Raw genomic sequence first — 25,937 nt, forward strand, 5'->3', positions numbered from 1 at the left:
GTTCGAATTTATAACAGAAACCAGACTTTTACCGATATTGACGTAGAAATTTGCCCCGCCTTTGAACGAGGGAATTAAATACTACCAAATTACCTTCCTCCTCTTTTCTCATACAACATTTCCAGCGGCTAAGCAGTATGGTGTAAGGTAGACCTATCTTCAAACGCCCTCTTTCAGAGCATTACTTTCCACTTTTACTAAGTAGAATACTTGGTTAATTTTTTTTTTGTCTCATATGTATGTATGATAGTGCATGATACCTCTTGGATACACGGGAGCTTTACACTATCCCTGCATCAGAACCACAGGTAAAACAACTCTGGGCCCGGTGTTGCCACAAACACCAAAATATGAAAAATGTTAATTGCAAATAATCGAAACCTTGGGACCCAGAAGAAAGATCTGGGTGTCATGATCGACAGGTGCTCCTTCGGTAGCCAGCATGGGGGACCCAGTCGTCATCCTGCGAATGTTGGCCAACTTTCTAGTTTCAGAAACTCAAATAACATGGACGCTGAACAGGTAAGTATATCCTCTAATTTCAGGGAACAAAATGATACCGAACAAACACAGCACATCCGTGATAATCATCAAAATGAAAAAAAAAAAAAACAAAGAAAGAAATGGACAACAAAAGAGAATAGACTCGTAATGGAATGCTATTATAGAAGCCATCCTAAATATAGATATGGAGGTTATCGGAAACGAATGAAAGAACTATGAGACCTATCCAGTGACTTCCATACGACAGAACAAACAATTGTGGACCAAGCAAGACTGATACTCAAGAAAGGTTGGCTCTCTAAACTAGAACTAGCAGAAATTCAGCGAAAAATAAATGATGAAACTGAACAAGAAGCATCCCCTAACGAAACCGGATGTAGAGCAACCTCACAAGTTAAAGCCTCACAAGTAAAAACACCAAAGGCTGAGGACCAACAAGGAACGAAGTCTATAAACGTAGAAACCGAGAACTATGAAACAGAACTAACAGGGAATGAAGCAAATGAAATAAATAAAATAACACAGCTGATGAACGAGGAAAAAACAAAGCTCCCATCGTTAAGGAACCAAGAGAAGAAGAAATTAAAAACAGAAACAGAGAAGGTTAACAAACTCCTCTCACATATCCCAATAAGTATAATCACAAAGTTAAACAACCTGATTTACGCGGCGCCAAAATGGTAAGTATGAAACTCAAACCAGAAAAACAACCGGCGACAAGCGGACCGACAAAACCTGGATGGAAAATAAGACTAGAAACCCCAATACACAAACATAAAAAAGAAGCCAAAATGATCAACAGGAAGAAAGCAACGTGGAAAAAACGGAATATTGGAAATGTAACTGGCAGGGAGAGGCTAAACAAGAAACATGAAGAACTGGACCAAAAAATAAAAACAAAAGAAGCGAGATTGAGACGATATAGATATAAATCTGAACAATGCAAACAAAACAGAACATTTGAAACTAATGAAAGCTAATTCTACCAAAATGTGAATGGAGGAAAAACAAAAACAGAACAACCAAATCCGACAGAAACAAAACTCTACTGGAGTAAAATATGGGAAGAGCGACGAGATCATAATAGAAATGCTGAATGGCTGAAAGACATGAAAGAAGAGTTACAACAAATAGAAGAAGGAACAGTGAATGAAATCAGCAAGGAAACTCTAAAAAAAAACATAGGAAAAATGGCAAACTGTTAGATAAAAAGGAGGAGAAAGAATTTAGCCATGGCATGGATCGACTATAAAAAAGCGTACGACAGGATCTCCCAAGCATGGGTAAAAGAATGCCTAAAAATGTATAAAATACCAAGTGGGATCACCAACGTAATAGAAAATGCAATAAAAACATGGAGACTGGAATTGACAGCTGATGGACAACACATAACAGAAATTAACATACAAAGAGGCATCTTCCAAGGATACCACCACTACTGTTCATCATAGCCATGGTGCCCTTGAACAGTATTCTGAGAAAGTGCCAAGCCGGATACAAGTTCTCCAATATAGAGTAAAAAATGAACCACCTGATGTACATGGACGATCTGAAACTTTTTGCAAGGACCGAAAAGGAGCTAGAGACACTAAGTAACACTACCAGGATCTTCAGCCAAGATATCCAAATGGAATTTGGAATGGAAAAGTGCGCACAACTAGTTATAAAAAAGGGAAAACGAAACGACAGAAGCATAGAACTACCCAACCAAACAGAAAAGAGGGCACTAAGGGAACAAGATGACCATAAATACTTGGGAATTCTGGAAGCGCACACCATCAGAGCAACAGAAACGAAAGAGAAAATTGAAAAGGAATACCTCAGGAGAACAAGAAAACTTCTGGAAACGAAATTATATAGTAGAAACCTAATAAAAGGTATAAATACATGGGCAGTATCACTAGTAAGATACTCTGGACCGTTTATAGGGTGGACAAAAGAAGAACTGAGACAACTCGGCCAGAAAACCAGGAAACTCATGACCATGCATAAGGCACTACACTCAAAGGACGATATTAGCAGACTCTACATGAAAAGGAAAGACGGCGGGAGAGGACTAATCTCTATAGAAGACTGTGTGAAGGACACGACAAAAGGACTAGAAAAATACATAATGCAAAACACTGAAAGAGTAATCATGGCAGCGAGAGTCACTGAAAAAAAAAAAAAAACAAAAACAGAAAACAGAGAGACAAACGACAAAACGAGAAAAGGGAAATGGGAAGAGAAACAATTCCACAGAAGATTTATAAGAATGACAAAAGATAAGAATAACGAAAACACCTGGACATGGATGCGAAAAGGACATATAAACCGAGAAACTGAATCCCTAATAACTGCAGCACAAGATAACTCGATAAGAACCAACCATATCAAAGCAAGGATCGATAAAACACAAGAAAACAGCAAATGCAGACTATGTAGACAGAGAGACGAAACGATAAACCATATAGTAAGTGAATGCAGCAAACTGGCGCAAAAGGAATACAAAACAGGCATTACCAAGTGGAGAGGGCGGTACACTGGGAATTGTGCAAACGACTGCATTTTGAGCGTACAGACAAATGGTACAAGCATAAACCCTCAATAGCACTCGAAAATGAGAACCACAAAATCCTATGGGACATGGACATACAGACGGACAAACCCATCCAAGCAAGAAGACCAGATGTCGTAATGATTAACAAGAAAGAAAAATCCTGTCAACTCGTAGACTTTGCAGTCCCAGCTGACCACAGGGTGAGTATGAAAGAAAAGGAGAAATGAAGCAAATACACAGAGCTAGCCAGAGAGTTAAAAGGGATTTGGATGATTAAGAAAATCAAAATAGTACCGATAATAATAGGAGCACTAGGAACAATTCCGAAAAACTTCAAAAAAAAGAATGTCAGAAATTGGAATCAGAGGAATAACCACAAAAGTACAACGACTAATGATAATGAAAACGACTGAAATATTAAGGAAAACCCTTGAATGCGGAGAATACTACAAGAAGACAATATAACGAATAAGCGTTACAGGGAATGAAGAACACCAAAACTGCATATCTACAAGTTCTACACCTCCATCATGCATCCCCCCATTGTTACATCACCGTTCCCCCCAATAAAAAAGTGATACCAAAGGACCGAGAAGGTTCAAGAAGGACTGAAAGACTGAGGAGCGAGCGCTAACCAGACCTCGGCTGGACAAGCGCAAAGAGAACTGGGACCTTGGGGAGGCTGAGTACCACTCAAATTCCAGTATAAACCAATGGCCACTATCAGCGAGAAATCAATGGTAAGCGGCTGTTGCGATGATGCAAATTCATTTGCAAATGCTATCGAAGGAGGTGGAGAGAGCTGGACGTCTGGGGAGACTTGTTGCCACTCAGCTTCCAGAGAACACCACAGATTTCCAATCAGATCGTTTGTTGACTTGTGTGAAAGCTCCATGTGAGCCAATAATAATAATATATACAGGGTCGCCCATAAGTCACTGTACGGTTTGAAAATCAAATAACTTTTTCTTAAATGACTGTATTCAATTAATTCTTTTTTTATTACACAGTTTATTGTGTGGAAATTTGTTCTGACTTAATTACGAAAGATAATGTCTCTTAAGTAGCCCCCATTCTCGACTTTGCAAAGTCGATCTCTTTCTAACAGTTATGACAGTTCTTAACATCGGAAGTATTAGGGAAAGAATTTCCTGCGTATGTTTGCCTTAAGTTCTTGGATGCTTCGAGGCTTATTTGCATACACTTTGTCTTTAAGCCAAAAGTCTAGTTCTGTCAAATTAGATGAACGTGGAGGCCATTCAAAAATCGAAATTTCAAGAGATTTTTTGATCCTGAAACATCACAGTTAACAACTGCATTGTTGCTCTAGCTGTATGTGCAGTTGCTCCATTTTGTTTGCCACCAATACCCTGGCATGTTTACTAACTGAGGTTGAACAAATTCAATAGCATATCTTTTAAGAGGATATTGAACATTGAAATGGCGCATATAAGATTGAGTTCTTAGGGCAGGTAAACAGCGTGTCAATTTTTCAAAATAAACTGTCCATTAACAATGCGAATTACTTACCTTGATATTAGTATAACTGAGTTATTTCGCTTGTTATGTCATATGTCCAAAAAGAAATATAGCGAGGATTTTTTATGATAAAGATCGAAAACTCGTGTTTTCTTTAATAATTATTAAAGTACTTCTAATATACAGATTAAGTGGACGTCATTGCTTGAAGTTGAAACTGATACAAACGCCAGTAGATATCATTGTTATTTTCTTAAATCATTTTTTTTTTGTTTTCCGAATTTCACTCTTATACTGTAGATGCACCAAATAATCCAAATAATCCGAATTATTATACCAACCCTCATCTAAAAAACCAAAAGCAAAAACATGGAAACTTAGTGTATTATATGTCCGACATTCTTAATACCCAGTCAACGTCGGCTAAATAAACTAGTACATAATCTATACATCTATAAAGTAAAAATTTGTGTGTTTGAGGACACTTCTCAACCTATATACTCAACGAATTGAAATTTGGTATATAGTGTATTTAGCCACGTGGAAAACGTTTTAAACCGTTTTTATCCGGAAAAAAGGGCTGCTAAGGGGTCAAATTAAAAAAAAATTGGTACTTGGGGGGATGTCATCGGATTTTTATCTGTTTATCAACTGTTTCACGACTGTGTATGCGCAAACGTTCATATGATATATTCCTTATGTTAAGAATAAGCAAGTTTGAAAACACTTTGTAAAGACCATGTCAAGTTAGCCTAATGGTTATCGTGCTTGACTTACAGCCTTTAGGTTTCGACTTTAATTTCAGCTCGAGTATTTTTTTACTTACAAGAAGTAAACTATTTTGCGCATGTTACAGTTTCTTTCTGTTATTTTTTTAAAAATTCATTTTTTTAAAAGGAAATTAACGTTGCGTTTAATACCTATAGATAGTATATATACTAGCGTTTCAGCCCGGCATTGCCCGGGTGTTTGGATGTGTATATTGAGCAAAAAAAAAAAAAAAAAAAAAAAGAAGTGGTAGTAGGAAGGCAGGCCCGAACCGGTACCGCGAAGGAGGAAAAGAACGGGGGGAAAAACCTGACGTCTTTGCGGTTACGACCACCGCAAACCTGAAGTGACTTATGTTTAAATTAAGGCTAGACAATCGAAAGGAGAGGATATCTTTAAAAAATATCGGCGAAAAAAGCGACCCCCCCCGTAAAAAAAGTGCCTAGTTGAAGGTGAAGATGTTAATGTTTTTAGCCAATTTTTCGATATTTGTCGTATGAAAGGTCGAACTTCATAACGTTACTGATCTTGGTAAAATCCGTCGCCTCTATTGAAAGTTTAAGGCAGACATGCAAACATGCATACATACATACATACATACATACATACATACATACATACATACGTACATACATTTATATATTGGTAACAAAAATTTTCGACCCAAACCATGAAAAAGCTTGCCCTATCTCTGAATACCCTTTATGTAAAATTTCAAATGTTTAGACCAGAAATTGTCTGAGTAATTAGGTAGAGACCGCAGAGGTCAAACTTTTTTTAGTCTACAGACTCGAAATTTGATATGCAGGGTACTGAGATTTGGGAAAATTGATGTGATCGGGTTTCGGCCAGAAATTTGGCTGTTAAGGGTCAAAATTCAACGATTTGACCTTTGAGAACTCTACTAAACTCCTCCGACAATTTTGGGTCAAAACACTTGACATTTTAGATATTGGTTCCTTGGACATGGATCTAACTTAATAACTTAATTTGAGCCCAGAACAATAAATATTAAGGGGTCATAATGGGGGTCAAAGTTAAAGAAATTACCGTTTCTTTTGTTTTTTTTTGCTCAGCATACACCTCCAAATACCCGGGCGACGCCGGACACCCATGCTAGTATAACTATAAATGTGAACATGTCTGTGTATCTGTGTGTCTGTCTGTCGGTCTGTGTACATTTCCCTACGCAATAACTCTGCCAACTTTTAGTCTACAGAAATTTGTTTTTAAGGGGTCAAAATTCAACGATTTGACCTTTGAGAACTCTACCAAACTCCCCCGACAATTTTGGGTCTAAACACTTGAAATTTTAGATATAGGGTCCTCGGACATGGATCTAGCTTAATAACTTGATTTGAGCCCAAAACAATAAATTTTAAGGGGTCATAATATGGGTCAAAGTTTAAAAAATTGACCGCTTTTTTTGCTCAACATACACCTCCAAATACCCGGGCAACACCGGGCTGAAATGCTAGTATATATATATATATATATATATATATATATATATATATATATATATATATATATATATATATAAAAGTGAACATGTCTGTGTGTCTGTGTACATTTCCCTACGCAATAACTCTGTCAATTTTTAGTCTACAGACTCGAAATTTGAGATACAGGGTACTGAGATTTGGGAAAATTGATGTGATCGGTTTTCGGCCAGAAATTTGGCTGTTATGGGGTCAAAGTTCAACGATTTGACCTTTTAAGTCTATACCAAACTCCTCCGACAATTTTGGGTCTAAACACTTGAAATTTTAGATATAGGTTCTTTGGACATGGATCTAACTTACTAACGTGATTTGAGCCCAAAACAATAAATGTTAAAGGGTTATAATGCGGGTTAAATTTAAAAAAATCGACCGCTTTTATTTATTTATTTTTTTGCTCAGCATAGACCTCCAAACACTCGGGCAACGCCGGACAACCATGCTAGTATATATATATATATATATATATATATATATATATATATATATATATATATATATATATATATATATATACTAGCTGTACCCGGCCACGCGTTGCTCTGGCTCAGTTTGTTAAAATGGAACACATGTGAAAGTAGAGAAAAGTGTGATTCTTTTTTTTCAAGAGAATGTACAAATTATTTTTTTTAACAGATGTTAAGAAAATAAACAGAAAAATACTTCCATCATTAATTATGCAAAAAAATAAATAAAATGTTTATTTAGTGTTTCAACATCATGCTTATAAATTATGATAAAACTTGCTGAGTATGCACTGTTTTACGGTTGTTGTAAAAATGGAACGGAAACTTAAATTTTGCTTCATTTTAATCTTTCTTAATTTTTTAATTGTGCCCCCCCCCCAAACGAATATAATCAAAACAGTAACATTCAACAATTGTACTTTATGTATATAAAACACAAAATATTTATTAAAAAAAAAAAATGAAAAAAAAAAAAGTTAATAACGAAAGGGAAATAATTCCATTTTTAAACGAAAAAGTCAGTTTACCTAACTTACTGTATTAATGCTATTTGTTTTAAGCAAGAAAAAAAAAGGTAAATATCCAGATACGCTACTACAGAACACCGACCACTCTAATTTGTTTTTTTTATAGGTAATTGAGGTCGCTGATAACGAATCTGATAGTCAAACTTGGGGCAAATTTACCGTTTGCATGGTATTTACCCCTGAACCCACAAACTTCTTTCCACCATTTTGCAGCATCCGTTTATGCTACGCGCATGCACGCTGTAGCATAAACGACGGCTTCACCAAGCAAACTATGTTGGGGGGAGGGGATTTTTTTTCCAGGACATAGAATTTTCTAATTTTCAAAAATACATTATAGCGCTTTTTGGGTGGAAAATTTAAAATTAACTGAAAAAGAAATAAAATAAGAAAAGGAAAGCACACCAAGTTGGAGTGGGGGGGGTAATTTATCTGTTTTTTTTGTTTTTTTTACCTGGAACATCGAATTTTCAAATTTTCCGTAAGTAACGCACCGACATTTACCAATTAGAACACCATTTAACATTTTCCGAAGATTTTACTTTGTACATTGGGGGCGCGAGCGGGGGGGGGGAGCGGATGTGATGTTGGCGCGCGCGCCCCAACATTACACCCCCCCCAAAAACAAATTAGAGTGGTCGGTGTTCTGTAGTAGCGTATCTGGATATTTACCAAAAAAAAATATATATTTAGGTTTGGCTATAAATTCCTAAACTCATTTCACCCTAAATAATTTAGGTGACTGAAATAGGAATCTAATTGAATCTTTAATTTCCTGAATAGCATCCGATAATTCATTTTTCTTCGAGTTATATCGAATACATTAATACGGACTTTAGGGGCTTTTTTCGGAATGTTACTGTAAAAATTATTTTTTATTGTTACAAATTACGATGCTTTATTTATATAAAAAAAGCAAAAATAAATTCTTGCGTTTTTTATTTACTACTGAAAACCATAATTTTAGTAAAGGTATTTTTTGTTTAAAGAAAATAAAACATTTTCACCAAGAGTTAAGTAAAAATAATTAGTTCATTATATTCTGCGATCATTATTTGAAAAATACTGCAATTTTCATTAAAATTCGTTAATTTCCTGATTTTTGTTGAATTTTTAAGTAAAGGGAGGAATCAAAATGTGTATACATTTTGAGCGTCGGCATTCATTTTGCGACCACGTGTGGTTAATTTAAATTAAAGTTCAATCACATGGTTACATTATCAATAAACCCATTGAAAATTTACCGATATTGTAAACACATTCTGTTTACATTAAACCTGTGGTGTTTTTTTAGTGATGCAATGTTGTCAACTGAGATTTAAAAAAAACCCGCGAGATCAGGAGAAAGAAATGTCCAGAAAATCGCTAGCCAGTTTGGCAGAAAAGTAACTTATATTGCCTTTGATAACATTTATTTGTTATATATTTGTTTTTTGACAACTTTTTCGAATCTATGTGTACAGTAATACAAACCCGTGTACAGTAATACAAACCCCTTCGGGGAGATTGGAATGCCCCCCCCCCACCTAAAATGTACTTGGAAAAATCGATTTTATAGTGAGATTTAAGAATGGTTAGTCGAAAAAAAGGTGAAAAACAAAACAAATAATCAATAAATAATTGTTACCAAAGGCAATAAATGCTACTTTTTTTTACTTACATGAATGAGTTTATTTTATGTTTTAAAGTATTTTCAAGCAATCTAATGCGGGTGTCTCTGGGTGCCAAATACGTCCAGATTTTCTAGAATTTCCCACTAGATTGTAAACGAAATCTCCAGATCTAACAGGAAAACCGCTAAATTGTAACACTGGTCACGTGACAGGAAGCGGTAATAAATAATTGTCCCTAAATAAAAAAATGGCCTCTCGGTACAAAGAAATCCACCTATTTATCATAGGAAAATTAAGCATAATGTTATAATTAAAAAGGAATATATAAAAACACACATGGATATAGTAAACATATTATACCAAAACGTGGAAGCCATCCGTCCAGTGGTTTTTTAGACAATTAATTCCGAACGAACCAACATTTACATTTATATATATATATATATATATATATATATATATATATATATATATATATATATATATATATATAACTTGAGTTTCTTCAGCTATAATCAAAACTGAAACCAAAACTAAAATTATTTATATAAAAAAAAATAGATGCCATCAGCTATAATCGAAAGCGAAACCCAAACTTATGGTAAAATTATTCATGGCAAGAAATGGAAGTACATAACAATTAAACGACCCGGATGTAAGCGTGACACAGAAAATACCATACGTATTATTAATTAAAATCTGATATTATGCGTATTTTATAACCGGGAAACGCCGAGTAGCCTGCTAGTTAATAAATAAAAATGAAAGGAACAACGTCACTTGGTTACATTAGCGATAACTCTCTTTTCTTTTTCCCTTTATTTTACCTATTTGGACTAGTCCAGTTTTCAGTTTCGTTCTCGCCCTCGGCTCCCTCCGATAATCCATAAGAACCTTCTTTTGCGTTCAATCTCATTTTACCCGTTAACCTAAGGTTGTCAAGGTAACGTTTGGTAAACAGAAGTTGTGGTAATCACGCACATTAACCCACTCGAGCGTAGCCTCCACGGAAACCCAAGTATAACAAAGCGAAGCGAGCCTTTTTTTAAAAAAAATTTTTTTTTTTTACTTTTTCCTTTTTTTCTGATTCATTATTTTTTTTTCTTTTTTGTTCTTTTTACAATTTTTTCCTTTTTCTTTTGTGCGTATTCAGAATTACGCTTGATTAAAAAAAAAAAAAGAATAATCTTTATGATGTACGTACTCTTTACGGAACTAAGTTGCTATATTCCAAAAATCACGTGAATTGATCACGTAGTTATTTTATGAATAGAAACTCATTTTTTTGTCCCCCGACAAAAGGTTGGTGGACCTGTAAATTCATCCTTGTCCGTTCGTCTGTTCGTCTGTCCGCACTTTTCTCAATAACTACGCCTTAGAATTTAAAATTTTTTTTGCAAAAACATTAAACATGATATGAGTAAAAAAGTAACCGAACGGATTTACCGAGGAAACTCAGGTTGCCTCCCTCCCTAGGAGTGCCTTTCGGGTTAAAATGGCTAAAATTGACACTGTTGTGCTTATTAAAAAAATTGATGCCTTGGATTTTTATAAAGTTTTCTGAAAAGTTGTAACTGATTTCTATATAATTTTGTTTGTCTATACTTCGCGATAACTCTTGGGTGTGCACCAAGGGCTCTTTTAGGGCTAATAAAAACTCTCCATTTTTGGAACTATTTTACTATATTTGTCCAGAATTTTCTTTGTATGTCTATTTAGCAGTTTTGCATGGTGTTGAACTCAAATTTACATATGTTACGCCCTAAAACCGCACCGTTTGCTCATTTTCATCAGGATTTGACGTCCGTTGGGGACTTTCGAGGTTAAATGGGGAAGGGGGACACACAAATACTGAACCTAGTCATTTTCGTATGCCTCGTTCACTGTGCATTCCCAGGGGAGCATGCATGCTTCACTTGTTTTTTTACGATTTTTAGCAAATTTAAGAGTCAAGTGTATCCATTATCAGTGTTGATTTTTATCTCGGTAGTTCGAATTAAGTTGTTTCATCTTTATTTATAAAAAATGTCTCGCCAAAAATTGCTAATCACAAAAAAACATAAATTTCTTTTCTTGATTAAAAAAAAAATACTTGATCAATTTACGTGATTTTTGGAATATGACATTTTCCTTCCACTAAAGCAGCGTGACCTGCTGAGGTCGCAGAATAAAGTGCGATTGGCCTCGATTAGACAATATGCAACTATTACGACGATTATCTTCAAACGGATGCATATTAAAATTAATAATTTATATACGACACAATCACGTTGATCAACAGATCACCGAAGTTAAGCAACGATGACTCTGGCTAACACCAGATGAGTGACCATTTGAGAATACGAGGTGCTGTATAAGGTGGCAGGGCAGCACTACTGTCAAGAGAAAGTAAGGCGTCTCCTTCCCTCCACTAATAACAATAACAATCTGGTCCCCCATCTCAAAGAAAAGTGAGAACAAACAGCCAAGTAGAGTCAAGGAGGAAAGAAGGACCGAGGAAAGAATACGGACCAGATCTCCGCTGGATAAGGGCAAAGAGAACTGGGACCTTGGGGAGGCTTATTGCCACTCAAATTTCAGTGAAGACCAATAGCCGCTGCCAACGAGAAATCAATAGCAAGCAGCTGTTGCGATAATGCAAACTAATTTGTAAATAGTATCGAAAGAGGTGGAGAGTACTGGAAATCTGGGGAGACTTGTTGTCACTCAGCTTCCAGGGAACACCACAGGCTGTTTTCAAGGAGAGATCTTTGATAACCTGTGTGAAAGCTCCTTGTGAGCCGGCATCATCATCATCATCATCATCATCATTATTTATTTATTTATTTATTTTTTTATTTTTTTCATTTTAAAGTTTCCGGTCTGGTCTTTAAGTTTGGTGGACGCGGACGATTTTTTAGCGGTGATTTAGCCAGAGTATTCCGGTAGTCACATTTACCGGAATCGCTTAACCGGGAGGTAAAGATTGTCTAGTGGTTAACGACACGGACGATCTAGGTGTTCCACTGTTCCATGTTCGAATTCAGCTTGTTCCACAAAATCACTTTCAGTTAGAATGTTGGCAACCTTCTCGTGGTCCCACCCGTAACCCAGGATATCATTCTAGAACGAGTTCTGACTAGAAAAAAAATCGGGGAAACCAATGCCAACAATAGAATCTTTGAATTCACACGATATGATGGTGATGATCCGTGGACATTGTATTTTATTCAGCAAGTAAGTCGCGGAACATTTAGTGGAACGGCTTTCTATTTACGTAGGCCACGCTCGAGTAGCTTCTTGTGCGTGATTGCCAAAGTTGCTCATTCCATTCTTGAAGTATTAGAAGAGAAGAGAGATTTATTTTCAAGTTAAAAATTTGTGAAAAGAGAAAGAACAAAAGAAAGAAAGAAAGAAAGAAGAAAAAAAAGAATAAGCTGAAGAATATTAAAAAGAAAAAAGAAAGAAAAAAGAAGAAAGCCCCCCCCCCTCCAACCTTTTTTTTGTTCTTGGGTTTTCCGTTCGTATACCCCACTCGCAAAAAAAAAAAAAAAAAAGGTATTTACGTTACGGCCGGAGGTTGTTTGTTTCGCAGGCAAGGAATTTACCATTCCAAAAACGGAAGTAGCGTTTCCATGGTTACAAGAGAATCGCAATTAACGTTGTTCTGTTATTTGTTCGTGCGTATTAGCTTTTATGTTTGGGGGCGTTAAACTGGTTAAGCGATCCGACGAGACCTGTTCGAATCCGCATCGAGCTATTTCTGACACTCTCCAGAATATTTTTTTTTCCTGTTCACAATTCGGCTTACAAAAAAAAAAAAAAAAAAAAAAAACCCTCAGAAAATACGAACAAATCTTTATAATGCACGTTCTCGTCTCGTAACAAAGATGCCATATTCCAAAAATCACCTAAATTGATCAAGTATTTTTTTTGTTTAGAAAACCAAATTGTACGATTTTTAGTGATCAATAAATTTTGGCAAACCATTTTTATAAACAAGGGAGGAGACAACTTAATTCAAACTACCGAAATCAAAATCAGCCTTGTAATGGGTACATTTTACTCTAAAATTTGCTAAAAATCGTAAAAAAAAAAAATTATATATATATATATATATATATATATATATATATATATATATATATATATATAAAACGACTTGAGTAATTTACGTGATTTTTGGAATATAACAGCTTCGTTCCGTAAAGAGTACGTACACCATAAAGATTATTCTGTATTTTTGTCTTTTTTTTTTTTTTTTTAAATTTAAGTGTAATTCTTAAAAAGCATTAAAAAAGAAAAAAGTTTGTAAAAAAGAACAACAAAAAAAAAGAAGGAACAAATCAGAGAAAATGTTAGAAAGAAAAAGGTCCAATCTTGGGTTTTCCGTTCGTATTCCCCCCCCCCCCCCGCACCTCTCCTCACCGCTTAAAAAAAAAAAGAAGGTATTTCCTTTTCTGCACTACGGTCGGAGATTGTTTATTTTGCAGGCAAAGCATTTACGATTCAAAAAAAAAAAAACAAAAAACAAAACAAAAAAAAAACAGAGTAGCGTTTCCATGGTTACCAGAGAATCGCAATTAACTTTATTCTGTTATTTGCTCGCGCGGATTAGCTTTTACGGTTAGGACGGTTAGATTGGTTCAGAGGTCAGACGTGACGTGTTCGAATCCCTGTCGAGTTACTTCTGACACTTTACCTATTTTATTTATTTATTTATTTATTTATTTATTTTTACCACAAACAATACATATTGTCACTTGCAATGTAATAGTGAAAAAGAAAAAACAAAAAAAAACAACAAAAAGCAAAAAAAAAAAACAAAAAAAAACGGAAAACAGTGAACAGCTCATCTCCGCTCTGATCCAATCTCTGCCTTCCCCCTCGTCAATATTTCACGAAAAACACCCGTCTACCTGAAACCACTGTCAATAATTTTCCCCACCCCTTATCTGTGCCTAAATCAAAACGTAGATTCCGTAAACAAAGCTTCTTTCTTAGAAGTGCACGCCTGTGGAACTCTCTTCCGTTTGCCTGTTTCCCACCTGACTACAACTTGGATGTCTTCAAGTCCAACATAAACAAATTCCTGATAAACCGCCCCCTTAAGTAAGGCACTTTATCAAATCTCCATTACTAACGGTTACTACGATATTATCCCATTGATTACTGTACACGCAATAACCCTTATCCTCGAGTGGCTTCCGGGCTTTGATAAGTGGTGACTCCCATGTAAAAAAAAAAAAAGATTGATTTGGGAGGATCATGCTAACATTTTTAAAAGTTTTGCTGTAAATACCGCCTGCTTTTTTTTTTTTTTTTTTTAGTAGAACCTCCTACCCTCAACTGATGGAACCAAAATTGTATATACTAGCGGGATCTGTGGAAAAGCTTAATCTTAATAATAACTGACTAGCGGGACCTGTGGGAATTCCGTAGGGAACTCATTCATATGTAATATATTGATGTTGGCATTCTGTAGATGTTCAGCGTAAGTGGAGACGCTCTGATATTATTGCAACTCTTTTGTTAAAACTGCAAAAGTATTTATCTAAGCTAGCAGGGACGCCTGGCGCAACCCGGTCATAAAGTATGCTTAAATATGATATTTTAATTCTTGAAGATTTCGTATATATTATTAGAGAGCTAATGTTCTATTGATTTTTATATATTATAAATTTTTGATTTAATATATATATATATATATATATATATATATATATATATATATATATATATATATATATATATATATCCATATGACTTGAGTGTCTCAGCTTGAATCGAAACCGAAACCAAAACATGATATATACAGGATGACGCCCCCCCCCCAAAAACGGGCCCCGACTCTAATTAGGCCCCGTTTCTTAGTCTTTTGTCCGAATGAAATGAAACTTTGGTCATAACTAGTTTATTATATTCAAAACATCACATCAAAACACTAGGGTCTTTGGCTTTTTTTTTCTCCGTTCTACAGCATATGTTCTAGATGGCCTCCATTTAGCTTTTGTTTTTTGGGGGGGTTACCCTGTATATATATATATATATATATATATATATATATCGATTTTTTTCATCATCCATATCCCTTTCAGCTCGCTCTCTGGCTAGCTCTGTATATTTGCTCTGTTTCTACTTTTCTTTGATATTTATCCCGCGGTCAGCTGGGACAGCGAAATCTATGGTTTGGCAGGACTTTTCTTGTTAATTATTATGACATCCTCTGGTCTTCTTGCGTTGATGGGTTTATCCGTTTGTATGTCCATGTCCCATAAGATTTTGTGATTCTAGTTTTCAATTCCTGTTGCTGGCTTATGCTTTTACCGTTTGTCTATGCGTTCGAGATGCAGTTTTTTGCATAATTCCCAGTGTGCTGTCCTTCCCACTTGGTCGAGCCTGTTCTTGTATTCCTTTTGGGCTAGTTTGCTACATTCACGTACTATATGGTTTATTATTTTGTCTCTTTGTCCACGGTGTCTGCATTTGCTGTTTTCTTGTATTTTGTCGATAGTTTACTTTGATGTAGTTGGTTCGTAATTAGTTATCTTGTGCTGCAGTTATTAGGGATTCAGTTTCTCGGTTTACATGTCTTTTTCGCATCCACATCCAAGTGTTTTCGTTCATCTCATTTTTTGTCACCCTTATGAATCTTCCGTGTAGTTGTTTCTCCTCCCATTTTTCTTGTCTTGTCCTTTGTCTCTCTGTTCTCTGTTTTATTGCTTTCTTCAGTGTCTCTCGCTGCCATGATTATTCTCTCAGTGTTTTGCATTATGTATTTTTCTGGTTCTTTTTTGGTGTCATTCACACAGTCTTCTTTACAGACCATTCCTCTCCCGCCGTTTTTCATTTTATCGTACAGTTGTTCAACATCGTCCTTCGGGTGCAGTGTGTTGTGCATGGTCATGAGTCTCCTGGTCTTCTGATCGAGGTGTCTCAGGTCTTCTTTAGTCCACCCTATGAACGGTCCAGAGTATCTTACTATTGATACTGCCCATGTATTTATACCCTTTATTAGGTTTCTGTTATATAATTTCGTTTCCAGAAGTTTTCTTGTTCTTCTAAGGTATTCCTTTCCAATTTTCTCTTTCATTTCTGTTGCTTTAATGGCGTCTGCTTCCAGAACTCCCAAGTATTTATAGGCGTCTTATTCCCCTAGTGCCCTCATCTCCGTTTGGTTGGATAGTTCCACGCCTTTTCTTGTCTTCAGTTTTCCCTTTCTTATCATCAGTTGTGCTCACTTTTCGATACCAAACTCCATTTGGACATCCTGACTGAAGATCCAGGTGCTATTTATTAATGTCTCTAGTTCATTTTCGGTATTTGCGAAAAGTTTCAGATCGTCCATGTACATTAGGTGGTTCATTTTTTTCCTCCGTGTTAGAGACCTTGTATCCAGCTTGGCACTTTCTCAATATATTGTTCTGGGACATCATGGCTATGATGAACAGTAATGGTGATAGTGAATCTCCTTGGAAGATGCCTCTTTGTATGTTGATTTCTGTTATGTGTTGTCCATCAGCTGTCAGTTTCAGAATTATTATTATTATTATTATTATTATTATTATTATTATTATTATTATTATTATTATATTATTATTATTATTATTATATTATTATTATTATTATTATTATTATTATTATTATTGGCTCACAAGGAATTTTCAAACAGGTCTTCAGATATATTTCCCTGAAAACAGCCTGTGGTGTTCCCTGGAAGTTAGTCACTGTATCTTTGCAACCATTGTTGTTGTTGTTGTTGTTGTTGTTGTTCGTCTTCTCCTTCTTCTTCTTCTTCTTATTATTATTAATATTAATAGTATTGTTATTATTATTATTATTATTATTATTATTAATATTATTATTATTATTATTGTTGTTCTTCTTCTTATTATTATTATTAATATTAATAGTATTGTTATTATTATTATTATTATTATTATTATTATTATTATTATTATTGTTCTCCTTCTTCTTATTATTATTATTAATATTAATAGTATTGTTATTATTATTATTATTATTATTATTATTGTTCTTCTTCTTCTTATTATTATTATTATTATTATTATTAATATTAATAGTATTATTGTTAATATTATTAGTATTATTGTTATTATTATAGTATTGTATTATTATTATATTATATTTTTATGTATTATAGTATATTATTGTTATATTATAGTATTATTGTTAATATTAATAGTATTATTGTTATTATTAATAGTATTATTGTTAATATTATTATTATTAATAGTATTATTATTATTATTATTATTATTATTATTATTATTATAATTAGTTTGGCACAATAATGATACTTTTCTGTAAAAAATGTTTATTTATTTTTTGAAAATGTTAACTTAATTACAAGAAATAAATATTACAAATTTTTTAAATAAAACTAAGAATTGTTCATTTCATATAAAATATTAATAAATAAATAATAAAAAATAATATTATAATATTATATATTATGGTACATAATATCTATTAGAAGATGTTTCGTCGGGGACTCCCAATCATCCACCACCGTCTAGAAATCAGGGGAGGTAATGTAACAATGAAATGTCTTAAGGATTATGCCAGAATGCCAAACAGCAATTCTTTCCTCTTTGTCAGAAACACGATAAAACTTTGGAACTAAAGGACAAAAGAAGGTAATCAAGACTTACAAGACTACCGAAAGTAAATTTGGCGTTTACTACAGAGTGGAACCATAAAATTTTCGCTCTAGAAAAGACGACATGATTCCATTTCCGTTTGATGAAAACGGGGGTTTCTTTATCTGTTATAGATCCTCTACTAGTTGTCTAGTTGTGTATAAATCCCAAGAGCGATAGGAGCCTTCTACCATGTTTGAAAGTGACACAATGTTCAACGAGCGAGATCGAAGATGCGCCGCTATACAACTCGTGCTCTCTACCGATCCAACTTATGAGAACAGGACTATTGCTAGCACGCTGAAAATGCAAACTGGACGGTTCAACGCTTGAGGGCACAGCTCAACGAAGTTTCCGGCCACGGTTATGGTCTTTGGTGTCGTTTAAAGTGAGCCACATCATGTCACCTCACACTTTCGAAGTCGGCTGGAAAGTCAGCACCAAATTGTACCTGTGTGTTCTGAAGAGTGTGGTATCAGGTGGCTGCTGGCAGATCCTGGGTGTGGCAGCAAGACTCGGTGTCCAAAGAGACCCAGGCTTGGCTTCAGAAGGCGTGCTACGACTTTATACTCTTCTTTCACTGGCTAGTCTACTCTCCCGACCGTAACCCTCTTGACTACTTCGTTTGGTCATAGAGAATATCACCGACATTGCCTCCCACAACACGAAAGCCAACCTGATCGCCGCCATGTACCGAGTATTCGCCGAGCTCTTGCCAGCGCTTGTGGAAAAGACATGCTCCCAGTTCCGGACCCATATCGAGGCGGTGATCGAGGCTGAAGGCGGCTACATTGAACATATGTCAGCTCTACTATATAATCAAGTTACCTGAATCGATTTTTTTTTTCAATAAATGTTTTTAAATAAAACTGTAGTGTTGTTTTCTTTAGGGGGACAATTTTATCGTTTGGTCCACTTTGTACTAAGGGGAATAACTCTTCCTAGAAAAGAAAAGTATGTATTGAATTACGTCCCTACTGTTGTTTCCATTGTTTTCTTTAGGGCGACACTTTTATCGTTCTACGTTGTAAAAGAGACATGCGCACCGAAACAAGCAAATGGGCGAATACTTACTTGGAAAATAAGGAATCGTCGAATGTGAAACCGAGACATCGGATGATCATGTCGTAAGATTCTCGCATGGAAAAATTGTCAAAGTAGTCGCCGTCGGCTGTCAGTTGGATTTTGCCGTTTTTCGTTTGGAATTTGATCTCCGTCGACAGATCCGTTTCAGCGAGCCCATCTAAAGACTTGAGTTGATACGTGTCAAGGGGTCCATTGTTGACAGCGCTGGAAACAAGAAAGAACAAAAAGAAATAGAAAAATAGTTCTAAGACAATCATTTACACAGCGAGCAAAACAACACTTGTATACATAATCTAATATATAAAACTACGTCTGTTTGTCTGCCTCCATATTTTCAAACTTCATCTCCCCTGAAACAAAAAGTCGCAGAGCGGCGCTAGGTGACCTCAAATGATTGGGGGCTTTTTACGGGTCGTTCTTTTATGGGTTTTAGTCGGTTAAAATTGCTTTTAAGGGATCAAAAATTTGTCAAAATAGAAAAAATCTGGAAACATAATTAACATAATCTAATATATAAAACTACGTCTGTTTGTCTGCCTCCATATTTTCAAACTTCATCTCCCCTGAAACAAAAAGTCGCAGAGCCGCGCTAGGGGACCTCAAATGATTGGGGGGGGGGTACGGGTCCTTCTTTTATGGATCTTTAGTCGGTTAAAATTGTTTTTTAAGGGATCAAAAATGTGTCAAAATGGAAAAAATGTTTGGAAAGAAGAAAGAAAAAAAGAAATAGAAAAATAGTTTCAAGACAATCATTTATACAAACAACACTTGTTAACATAATCTAATATTTCTTAAATTCAATTTTCACCCCAAGCATTATGGATTATCGATTATCGATTTTGGAGATTTATCAGAGGCATTGTGATACAAAACCTAATTAAGAACAGTCCCAGACGCATAAAGTACATTTGTGTGAAATTAAAAAAAATCGAGTCAGCCGTTTCAGAGTCCACAGGGAACTCTCTCTCTTTCCCTCCCTCTCTCTCTGCCCCTCTCTCTCACACACAGAGACACACATACACAGACACGCACACATAGAGGCTAAGTTCCTTTTTAATGATATATATATATATATATATATATATATATATATATATATATATATATATATATATATATATATATATATAAAATTCGAAACTCCGCGGATTAAGGACTATCCATTTATCTAGTGTTTCCTTTTTAGATTAAATATGTTTTTAACTCATTTCAAAGTGTTTTTTTAACATATTTTATTAACTGTTTGCTCATATATATATATATATATATATATATATATATATATATATATATATATATATATATATATATATATATATATATATATATAATTATTTCTATGAACAAACAATGCCGCGGCTCATATAAATCATAAAATCGCAGACCGGAAGTCCGAGACTCGAGTTTTGCCCTTATTTTAGGTAATCGGAAGATCATATCCGAACCTGGGAATCGAAATTCGAGTGGCTTGCATGCGAGGCGAGTACCCTGCGTCTTGTGGGGAGGCAAGTACAAAAAAAAAAATAAATAAATAAAAAAAATAATAAATAAAATAAAATAAATAAATAAACAAAAAAAAAATGTTTTTTAATATGAATATGAATACACAAAAACCCCAAATTTATAGGAGTGTAAATTGTGAGAAAATTCTCACATAGGTTTTTGCTATTTAAAAATTTTTTTTTTTAATTCAATTTTCACCACAAGCAAGGCACAGTGCCCCTTTGAAGTAGGGGGCTACTATCGGGAACATAAGTTGCAGGAGCACCATGAAGGGATATGAGTAGCAAGATGTCTGTTCACATTACACTTGAACTTCTGCATATCAGTACAGTTGGGAAAGCAGAATCCCGAAAGCGAGTTCCAAAGTCTAGCGGTTCTGGGGAAGAAACTACTGGAGTAGAATGCTTTTTTACACCCAGGGATCTCTACTGTGAAGGGGTGGGATTTAACTGCTTGTCGTGTTTGTTGGGGGTGTTCACGTTTCGTCAGAGCATTCGCTATTAAAGCACTTGTAGAACAGGCAGAGGGATGCAACATTTCGTCGATGGGATAGAGGCTGAAGCCTAGATAACAGTTCAGGACCTATCAGGTAGGCGACTCTCTTTTGAACCCTGTCAAGAAGTGAGAGATATATAACATATAGAATATGTATAATATATAAATGTACGTCTGTTTATCGGTGGTCTGTCTGTCTGTCTGTCTGTCTTCATATTTTCAAACTTCATCTCCGAAACTAAAAATCGCGCTAGGGCCCTCAAATGATTGGATTTTTTACGAACCATTCTTTTATGGGTCTTTAGCGGGTTAAAATAGTTTTTAAGGGGTCAAAAAGGAGTTAAAATTGAAAAAAAAAAAATCGTTAAACATTTTGTACATTCACCTTAGTTTATTTTTGATTTTTAATCAGTTTATATGAGCGTCACGTTATGACAGTGGTAACGTCACCAGCTTCGAATGTTACAGTTTCGGTTTCGATTCTAACTGATGGCACCCAAATATATTTTCTTTTACTTTTGAAATCACGACTCTACACTCCTATATTATCTTTTTGTGTGTATTGATATTCCCATTAAAAACCATTAAAAACCATTAAAAAACCTTTTTTTCTTTTCATTTAAAAAGAAAATACAACTTTGTTATATATGGGTTGTGGAATTGCATTCATCTGCAAAAGATATAGCTAATTGCCATATTCTTTTCAACATTCATTTAATTAATTCCCAATTATTTTTTTTCGTTTTTTTTTATGGGATGATCACCTTTAGTTAACTATTACGTGTAATTATATTGATGCAGATATTCTACATGATTTATACTTGCATAATATTTACATAAAAAGTTGATTGTAAACACAAACCTCTTTCTATATATATTTATGTATGTGCATATGTGTTTTAAACATTTTGCCTCCCCAACTTCTCTATCAGTTTTTGGTCTGTAGACCTGAAACTTATTATATAGAGTATTCGAACCCATGCGAAACTTTATATTTGGGTTTTAGCCGGAAAAAATCGGTGTAAAAATGTGAAAATTAAAAAAAAATGGAATTTTCCATGTGAAGATCGAACGACGGCATTATGAATATGCATGCACAACGTAATAGCTATTGGTTCATGTTTTAATTTTTAACCTTCCAGCAAACATGTCTTCAGGCATTAACGCTAAAAGAAAAAAATAAATCGTAAGCTAAACGCTTTGGTTTCGATTCCCGGTGGTGGAGCAGGAGTTATTTAAAAAAAAATAAACTTTAAAAATCATTACTATATATTGGGTCCAATGTAATATAATAATAAATACGAAGTCTGCAGTAATCAAAACATCCTATTTTAGCGTATTTTACGACCGAGAAATGCCAGGGGGTCTGCTAAGTGCTGAGAAAGTGATGGCTAGGGCAGTGTGAAGTGGCAAGGAGAGAGACTTTTAAAAAGCACATGCTATATGGCAAAGTAATGTAAGACGCATGTCTGTGTAAAAAGACTTTTGAAAATAATGAAATGCGCTGCTTTGGAAGGACCATGATTAAATGCATTTTCCTCTGTACTTAAACAGAATACCAAGTCGGATTTTTATTTCTTTCGTCTTTATTGTTTGTCCCTTTGCACTCAATGGAAGACAGAGCTGGTATATAGTCTTTTTATTATATAAGCATTATTGGTTACATATGTGCACACATGTTTCAGTGGAATCTCAATTCAGATAGACCCACCTGATCAGACCGAGAAAGAAAACGCCACGAAACGAATATCAAGGTTCATTCATTTTGTATATACAAAATATATCCGGGTGTGATTTACACTCTGAAAGAAAGGGGGGTGTATAGTTAAACTGAAACCTCAACCTCCCCGTACTTCCCTTCTCTTTCCTCCTTCATACCCTTACTACCTTTCTTGACCACACCTTCCCCCAAATCTACTATTCAGATTCACAAACTATACAAAATCCTTTCTTTCAGGATGTAAATCACACCCACATATATTTTTTTATATAAAAAAATGAATGAAGCTTGATTTTCGTTTCAATAGTTTCTTTTCCCAGTCTAATGAGGTGGGTCTCCCAAAATTGAGATTCCACTAGAGAATGTATGCACATATGTAGCCAATAATGTTTGTATAATAAACCGACTATATATATATATATATAATAATAATAATAATAATAATAATAATAATAATAATAATAATAATAATAATAATAATAATAACAAACCAACCCCGGACAAGAACAACCATACCATAAATGAAAATTCTAATAACGAACAAGATAAATGCAACTGTAGACACCGCACACTTTGCCCAGTCCAAAATAAATGTCTAACAAAAAGCGTAGTTTATCAAGCAACAATATTTGCGAAAGAAAACCCGAATAACAAGAAATATTACATAGGCATGACTTCCTTAGATTTCCAAACCCGATACTATGACCACAAAAGTACATTCAAAAATAAAAAAAAACACTGTATAAAAACAACACTAGCGAATAAATACTCGGAACTCAAAGAAAGCGGACATTCGCTGGTAGACGAATGGAAAATAATGAGACAAGCTACCACGTGCAGACACTTAGACGACCCATGTAAATTATGCCTCCATGAAAAATTTGCTATCCTGTACTTTAAAGAACCCTGAAATCTATTATACTGTAGACGAGAAATAGTAAACAACTGTGTTCACAAAATAAAACTTACTCTAGGATAGTTACAAAATAGTTTTAACTAACAATAACAATAGAAAACAAACAAATAAATAAATTAAATAAACATGAATATACATAAACAATCACACATATATGTATATATATATATATGTATATATATGTGCATGTATGTGTGTACACATACGTATATTTATATATATAAAAAAGGAAAACGTCTACCTTAAACCACTAACCTAGTTCTAAAACAGATCCTTTGTTCGATAAAATGCATGCCCATTGGCTTATAGGAAGGGGCGCGGTGTATACTAGAAAGCTGATTGGCTAACTAAAAATCCTCAACATATATAAAAACAAGAAGCAACCACAGAATTCGCGCATAAGCCTGACGAATCCTATGGTGGATAAAACGCAGAATATTCAGTGTAGCTTGATCGCCATATATATTTTATAAATTACTAACTAGCTCTACCTACGTATTGAGCACTTTTGAAGTAAATACTTAAAGTTTACGCATAAATCTATACTTTCGTATATTAAATTTATGTGAGTAAATGAAGTAGTTATATATATATATGTATATATATGTATATATATATATTTATATATATGTGTATATATATGTATATATATATTTATATATATGTATATATATATTTATATATATATATTTATATTTATGTATATATATATTTATATATATATTATTTATATATATACTTATATATATTTATATATACTTATATATATTTATATATACTTATATATATATTTATATATATACTTATATATTTATATATATACTTATATATATATTTATATATATACTTATATATATATATTTATATATACACTTATATATATATTTATATATACACTTATATATATATTTATATATATACTTATATATATATATTTATATATACACTTATATATATATTTATATATACACTTATATATATATTTATATATATATACACACTTATATATATATTTATATATACACTTATATATATATTTATATATATATTTATATATATACTTATATATATTTATATATATACTTATATATATATATTTATATATATATATATTTATATATATATATTTATATATATACTTATGTATATATATTTATATATATATATTTTTTTATATATATATATTTATATATATTTATATATATACTTATATATATTTATATATATATATATTTATATATATACTTATATATATATATATATATATATATATTTATATATATAAATATATATATTTATACATATATATATATTTGAGTTCCTTTTTTATATAGAAGATAGAAAAACGATAGATAGAAGGAGAAGAAGATATATATATATATATATATATATATATATATATATATATATATATATATATATATATATATATATATATATATATATATATATATATACCTCTACTCCATGACGAAACCGGAAGTTCGGAACGTTGAAATTAGTAAAACCATTCCAACCGATACGATGACTTTGTAAAAAAAAATTGGTGACGCAAAAAAAAAAAAAAAAAAAAAAAAAACGACACTCCTTGTAGAAAATTGCCCAGTCGAGGGTGAAGGAAGTAATGTTTTAGCCAATTTTTCGATATTTGTCGTCCGAAGGCTCGAGCTTCAAAATCATACCGATCTCGTGAAGATCCGTCGCATCTGTCGAATGTTTAAGGCAGACATACAAACATACATACATACATACATACATTTAAACAGGCAGGTGAGATTTATATTATAGATTAAAAAATAGTGTACATAAATTAATTTAAAACGTGATAAATAAGAAATTATACTGACCGTATATCACCCACATAGTGAGTAGACCAGGCCAGGCGTACTCGGCTTCGACCGATAATATGCACCTGACTGGTTGCACCATAAATTGCATCTGCAGTTTCAAAAGCGGAATTGCCGTTGCCTGAAACCGGAAGAAAGAGATAAAACGAATTAAAAGAGCACTCCGATAGCAAAGACTGTGGTGATCTATTCTTACACAGGTAAGGAGTTACATAATATATAATAGTCGAAGTCGTACTGACTTTTCAAGAGTCTACGACAATTTAAAAAGTCTGTACAAAAATGGCTGGAAATTTATTTAAGGCACTTCATATGGAATTTCGAGTGGA

General features: G+C 33.8%; 1 protein-coding gene across 4 annotated transcripts in view; it reads right to left on the reverse strand.

Moving 5' to 3' along the window:
• The window catches only part of LOC145268696 (FAD-dependent oxidoreductase domain-containing protein 2-like), a 456,912-nt gene that overhangs the window by 20,784 nt on the left and 410,191 nt on the right, over window positions 1-25,937 (reverse strand). For all 4 annotated transcript variants that reach the window (XM_080124222.1, XM_080124220.1, XM_080124223.1 and 1 more), the window contains 2 exons: window positions 25,609-25,729; window positions 19,116-19,331 (listed from right to left, as the gene is read on the reverse strand). In XM_080124222.1, coding sequence (XP_079980348.1) covers window positions 19,116-19,331; window positions 25,609-25,729 — 337 coding nt within the window. The remainder of the gene's footprint in view (window positions 1-19,115; window positions 19,332-25,608; window positions 25,730-25,937) is intronic.

The sequence above is a fragment of the Euprymna scolopes genome, chromosome 44 (assembly GCF_053919585.1).
Source record: "Euprymna scolopes isolate OS-2025 chromosome 44, ASM5391958v1, whole genome shotgun sequence".
NCBI classification, from domain to species: Eukaryota; Metazoa; Mollusca; class Cephalopoda; order Sepiida; family Sepiolidae; genus Euprymna; species Euprymna scolopes.